General features: G+C 31.8%; 1 protein-coding gene and 1 long non-coding RNA gene across 2 annotated transcripts; one reads left to right on the forward strand and one right to left on the reverse strand.

Annotated features, from left to right (window-relative positions):
• The first annotated feature begins 232 nt into the window (after positions 1–232).
• Positions 233–1,753, forward strand: LOC111716313 (uncharacterized). The gene is made up of 2 exons (XR_002768458.1): positions 233–332; positions 1,610–1,753. It is a non-coding gene; the product is annotated as an uncharacterized LOC111716313 (long non-coding RNA).
• Positions 1,754–2,290: 537 nt separating this feature from the next.
• Positions 2,291–5,651, reverse strand: LOC111716310 (keratin-associated protein 5-2). The gene is made up of 4 exons (XM_023491747.1): positions 5,543–5,651; positions 5,100–5,141; positions 3,990–4,066; positions 2,291–2,451 (listed from the first exon to the last, which is right to left on the reverse strand). Exons 1-4 carry the CDS (start codon positions 5,618–5,620, stop codon positions 2,328–2,330), a joined length of 321 nt encoding a protein of 106 aa, XP_023347515.1. The 5' UTR covers positions 5,621–5,651; the 3' UTR covers positions 2,291–2,327.
• Positions 5,652–6,901: the final 1,250 nt, after the last annotated feature.

Raw genomic sequence — 6,901 nt, forward strand, 5'->3', positions numbered from 1 at the left:
CTACCTAACTATATACAATAATAATATAAATACACGATACTGCCTGACTAGCCAACTACTTAACCACCCACCTACATCCTGCCTAACTAGCTAACTTGATTTAACTATTCAACTACCTAACTATATACAATAAGAATATAAATACACGATACTGCCTGACTAGCTAACTACTTCACCACCCACCTACATCCTGCCTAACTATAGCTAACAATTTAGCTATTTAACTACCTAACTATATACAATAATAATATAAATTGTAGGAGCGTGCTGACCTGAATGAGCAGGTGCTGGCTAGGATGAAGGTCAGAGGAAGAAGCAGCTCTATTGGTCCGGTGAGTAAAAAGAAATTAAACATTATTTCAAACTTTTCTTTTTTAATCCTTATGTCTTTGCAACCTGAGCTGAAAACATTTGTTTTGGATAATCTCAATAGCGATTGCTAAATCTCAATATCTACTGAGGACACTTTTAATTTTCTGCTTAATCCTCTCTTTTGGATTTCCCTGCTAAGATCAAATTAATCTGAATAATGAAAAGTGGAGATCAAGCAATATCTACAATGGATATTTCTGACTAAAAATTATGTTAGATCAACTGTTAAAAGTTGAAATATTAAAGGTTACGGATATGGTAACGAATATCAGAGCTTGAGCTGTTTAGTTTTAAAAAATACTACTGGAAAAAATTCACTCTTTAAAATAGAACCATTGAAAGGATTTCCTTTTCCAATTCTCAATAACACAATTTTAATTTAAAAATGGCAGGCTTTTTTCTTTTGCAACTTAATGGACTTTTATTAATTTTTTAAAATGTTTTTGTCTCAGGTCGCCATATTGTTTGTAAAAAAAGAATTTAGATACAACTTGAATTTTCCCTGAACCCTTGAATTAATGAAATTCTTTATAAAAACAACACAGTTCCTTTCATCGGGAAATAATTGTTTTTGAGTTTTTTTTACTGGAGCAAAATGAAACCTGTTTCCATGACACAAATCAGTTAGAAATACGGCAACATAAAACTAAATACTGGTACAGCTCAGCTCAAAGAAATGGTGAATTGTTCATCAAATGCTAAAATCCACCTTGCAGCAGTTCTAACGTTTTCTTTGATACATTTAAAAAAAAAGATTTGTGAATTTTTTCTTCATAATTTTTAAACTAATTCAGATTTTTGCTTTTTTGTGTAAATCATATCATTAATTTGTAAGCCAAAAAATGTCGTCAAAATAAATTAAGATGGGTATATAAATATCTATCTTGAAACACTGAGTTCAGAAACGTTAATTTTGTAAAAATCTCGTGATAATTAAGCATAGTATAACCATAAAACCAGTATTTGGGAAAGAGTATCGAAAAAACTAGTAAAATAAAAAATAAAAAAGTTATCAAATATCGAAAAACGGACAAATGAGCGGTATTTAGCGGTTAGACGCATCTTTTGAACTGCATGTAAACATGTTTTGAACAAAAAGGAAAAATCGACCTTCCCTTGGCTTTTTAAAAGTGTTCATTACTGTATGATTATTGATTTTAAAATTTTTTTAAATCAATTCTTTTAATTTTGATTTGTTTAGTCGAATTCTTTAGTTTTCTCATCACTGATTTTTCAGGCCTAATTTTTCTAATGCGTTGCTGTTGCTGGATAAATGCCTCGGCGAGAAAAGGACAAGTTTTAAAGACTCTCTCTTTAGTAATATGTTTAGCTTTAATTATGTAATCTGTTTTAACTGCTTAATAAAACTTGTTGTCATCAATTTTTTTTATTTTCATTATATTATTATTTTGAGAACTTGAGAAGCAAACCAGTTTTTGCAACCCTCCAATTAAATAAAAGGATACTTAGAAACCCTTGCATTTTTGGAGCCAGGAAATCAACTTTTTTCAAATTTTCTTTGCATAAAGATCCCTGCAATTTTGTTAGAAAACTCTCTTATAAAAATAATGCATTTTACAATTGGAAAACCTTAAATGCCATAAAAAGCCACAAGCAGAAAGGAGCTTGCTCCATCAGAACCTTAAAAGTTAATTTTGATAATACCTCTCTTTTAATGTTTCATCTTTTTAATAAAGCTATTCGCTTTTATACATATATGTCAGCTATAGCCGGCCAAACGGCTGGACCAAATTGACTAAAAATTTCGAGGGAACTCATGGGTACCCTGGAGGTAACATATAGGCTAAACAAGATTTGATTTTTTTTATATTCTTCAACAGTTGATTTTTAAAATATTTTTTTTTTATTTCACGGGCAACGCCAGGCACTTTAGTTAGTACCTTAAATATAAAAACTGTTAAAAGAGATATATTTTTTTATTAAAATTCAATTAATTAACAGTTTTTAATACAGTCAGTGCAAGTGGGTGTTTTCTTTCCATCCTGGCACTTTTTCTTGCAGTTAGATATTCCAGCTCCCCCAGCTCCCTGGCAGAAATTACAGTTGTCACAGGGGGGTCTGAAAATAAATATGGTATTTTTTTTTGTTTTGTTAATTTACTCTAGAGAAACTCTAGTATGGCCGTTGTAGATGTTATATAGAAAAAATCTGAATATAAGATCCTGGATATTAAAGTTAAAATGTAAAATACAAGGTTACCCACAATGGATGAGACTCTAAAGACGACCAAAAACATTAAAAATATGACGATTTAAAGGTTGTTTTTGGTTTCTGTATTCAATTGAGTATTTTGATGGTTTACTAAATAATTAAGCACAGAAATAAGGCAGTTCTGGCCTACAAGGAACCTTGAAATAAGGCAGTTCTGGCCTACAAGGAACCATGAAATAATGCAGTTCTGGCCTACAAGGAACCATAAAATAAGGCAGTTCTGGCCTACAAGGAACCATGAAATAAGGCAGTTCTGGCCTACAAGGAACCATGAAATAATGCAGTTCTGGCCTACAAGGAACCATGAAATAAGGCAGTTCTGGCCTACAAGGAACCCTAAAAGCAAGAAAACGGAAAAAGCTTGTATGGACCAAAAAAAACTGAAAAAGCAACATGAAGAAAAACAGAAAAGTGCTCTGCTTGGCCTTTTTGAGGGGATCAGTGTTAAAGTTATACATTTATAAAGACTTGAACACATTGCCTTAAACCTTATTTTAAAATCCCAATCTCTGTCTATGCCTGACTGTATAAGTCTAGGAAATGTTCAACTTTGTCCATGTTTTACATTGTAATTGCCAATACAACCTATTTTATATGAATTTCAGATCGGAAATCAAAGATTCATCATCATGTATATTAATACAATGCATTTCGATTTAAAGTTTAAATTTTATCAAGCTTTCAGACAGCATGGATACTCATAAACATGGAAACAAAAATAAACTGTAAATTAACAGCTTCTGTTTATTAACTTGTAAACTTGTATAGTTTGAGAAAAGCTTGTTAGGAATCTAATCTTAAATAGAAAAGTCGTCTTCATTGTATTGATATAAACGCCGACGACTGTAGAAGATGTTGTAGTCGTCTGTTTAATTCCTTCTTTACTGGACAATTATCAAGATTATCATTCATTTCATTTTAAGAAAATTTCATAAATATTATTGAAAAAGTGAAAAGAAGTTAAACTTTTTTATATTAAGACCCCCCCCCCCCCATCCTAAAATATCTCAAATTTAAAATTACCTAAATTATACCTACCGGGCCTAAGCAAAGTTTAGCTAACGAAACGCAAGTTTTGAAAAATGAACTGAAGAGTCCGTTAACAAAGGGGAACAATCGTAAGATTTACGGCTCAAAAAAAGAACGAATGAATGTGTTTAAACGACAACTTCTGTTAATGCCATTAATATAGGTGAGATCGTTAGCGAACGGAAACTTTGAGAAAGCACCAAAAATATTATTAACGAAAAAAACATTCAGTTCGTGGCTAAAGAACGAATGTTCACAAGAAAAGTAGTTTTTTCAACGAATTTAACGAAATTTTAACAACTTGAAAAAAGCCCTAATGTGCGCAGTCCTATATTTTAGACCTGTTTAATACTTACAGAGTATTTCCTCCACATAGTGCACAGAGAGGACACATATTACAACCGTCACATGATCCTTTACATTCCCTGCACTCCTGAAACAATTTAAAAATAAGTTAATGCTTCCAAAAAAAATTATTTTTAGGATGGTGCCCGGCAAAAAGGGGAAGTTGAGCTGAGAGCTTACGTTTCTGTCAATATTCGAGAAAGCTGTGACTTTCAATCACAATTTTTCCTAATAAACATAATTAATGTCTTACCTTTTGTATTTACTTTTTCCCCGCATATATGTTTTGAATGAAAAGCATTAAACAAAAAATCCAAATATAAAGATGGTTTAATTATAGACTAAAACGTGCATGATAGAAGAAACCGATTGCCTCTATCTCTGCTAATCAGTATTCAGTAATACGTAGGGCTTGCCAAGGATGAAATGCAAGGAAAGTTATTTCAGAAGTGTACGCATCGTTTGTACTGCAGCGTACTGTCTCAGGGCGGTGAGGTAAACACAAGACGGATATTACAGCCTGACATGGTATCCATCTTTCCCATAAAAAAATCAATGAAATATTCTGGTCATAGGAAACTATTATGTGAATTATTAAAATTATCAAATTTAATGCTTTTAACCTCCATGGATACTAAACGAACACTGATGCATCTATTCTTGTTTACAATTTCCGCCCAAAGAGAACTGGTTTCAATTATATGTACGCAGAGTTTACACGACCGCAATTAACTTTCCTTGCATTACACCCTTGGGGCTCGCAAACTTTCCGTTAACAGCAAGTTTAGTTTGAAATCGTTAACAATCGGAAGTAGCCGATCACATGTCACATAAAGCTTATTCAAATTTAGATGCACATTTTTTATTGTGAGTGAATTCAAGGATAGGATATGGAAGGAAATGGGGGGAGGGGGGGAGGAAGGTAAAGGGAGTTAGACAGAGTTCAAGACAAAGCTGGTTACCCACGCCAATGTTTAAAAAAATAAAAAATAATTATAATACCTTACATTGTACAATGTACAGGTATTTAAGTAAATGTGTAAATACAATAATGATGAACTATGTACTAAATGTAGAAAAAGTAATAATTAAGTAAAAAGGTATTAAAATGTTTAAAATACCTTAGAGTTGCAAGCTGCTCTGGTGGGCCTACTCAGAAGAATCTACAATCATATTAATTATATTTTTTTAGGTTTTAAATTGTGTACAAGGATATACACAAAGAATGAGACTGTAAAGACGACCCGAAACTCTTAAAATGTGACAATCCTAAGTCCATGCTTAATCTTTTAATGGCTTATTTAATGATAAGACAAAGGAAAGAAAAACGTTTAAAAGAAGAGACAATAGATATTTCGGACAGTCGTCTCTGAAATCTCATCCTTTGTAGATAACCCTGTATTAGCTGGGATAATTATCCACTCTTTACAAATTAAACAAACATACCCCTTAAAGATTTTCTTGAAAAATTCTTTATCACTCAGTACAAAAATGAGTTCCCCCATGTACTATGGAAAGTAAAGACACCCCCCCCCCTACCCCTGAGAAAGATAAAAAATGCCACCTGTGAACTTTGTGTTTGAGCTGAGGTGTAGACTGTACACATACAGGACAAGACAAATAGGGCCAGAACATACTTCATAATTTAACCTAAAACAAATACCAATCAAGCATAATTTTTGCACCTAATAATTAAATATATCAGTCTTTTTCACAAACCAGAACTTTCTAATCTCTTTATCTTTGCAACCATGATTATGTACAGCTTTAATATTTCCAACTTAGATTATCTGATCTAACAGAATTCAGTTTGAAATATCTATGGTTTACGTCATTATGTTGCATAGCTAGATAAAAGTATTAGAAAATCAGAGTTTGTGGCAAAGACTCCATTCCTTTTAACTTATATTAAAATCTTATATGGTAACACATAATAACTTCTATTTTTTAAAGAACTATTAAAGAGAACAAAAGTTTTAAATTTCAAGCCTTCAGAAGGGTTTCCAGCAAGGTTTCCAACAGGGATTCCAGCGAAAAAAATGTCGCCGAAAATTTCGCATTTTTTCGCAATCCGTTCGTAAAAAAAATGCGAACATTTTTATATTCTCGCGAAATTAGCTGTACTGTTTTTCTTTAAAAAAGCGAAAAATTCGCGAAATTTATTCTGCATCTTTTTTGCGTCCTTTCGCAAATTTCATTTTTGCATTTTTTTGCGAAAGTTTTCGTTCGCTTTAAAACCTAGTCTTCAGTCAGAGAAAGGAACTGGAAAATCGTCATAAACTGTATTTTTCTAACCCTATCTATTTTTAACCTGATAATGGGGATTCAATATTTGATCTAACAGAATTAATCCATAGTTTGAAATATCAAAAGTCATGAAATCAGATTGAAAACAAAGGGATAAGAAAAATGGAGTTTTTGGCGAATATTCAGTTCCTTAGCATAACTCAAATTTTGGTGTAGAATGAAAGCTATAGTGGATCCAGTTGTTAAAACTCTCATTTGAGGTTGGAAATACTAAAAGCCCAATTTGAGCATAAAAGTTTATAAAACTGTTCTTTTTCTAATAACAATAAAACTATTAGAGTATTAGAATTAAAAAGTAAATAAAACTAATGTTCATTTTTTGTATTAGATTATCAATTTCAAACTTTCAGACCTCAATATATCTCATAATAAGAAACTCCATTTATTTCATGTGGGTAGCTAATTAAACCATATATATATCAATTGTCCTTGTTAAACCATATATAACAATTGCCCTTATTAAACCATATCTAACAATTGTCCTTGTACAACAAAATCTATCAATTGTCCTTGTACAACCATATCTAACAATTGTCCTTGTACAACCATATCTATCAAATGTCCTTGTACAACCATATCTAACAATTGTCCTTGTACAACCATATCTATCAAATGT

This window comes from Eurytemora carolleeae, unplaced genomic scaffold (assembly GCF_000591075.1).
Source record: "Eurytemora carolleeae unplaced genomic scaffold, Eaff_2.0 scaffold1976, whole genome shotgun sequence".
NCBI lineage: Eukaryota > Metazoa > Arthropoda > Copepoda > Calanoida > Temoridae > Eurytemora > Eurytemora carolleeae.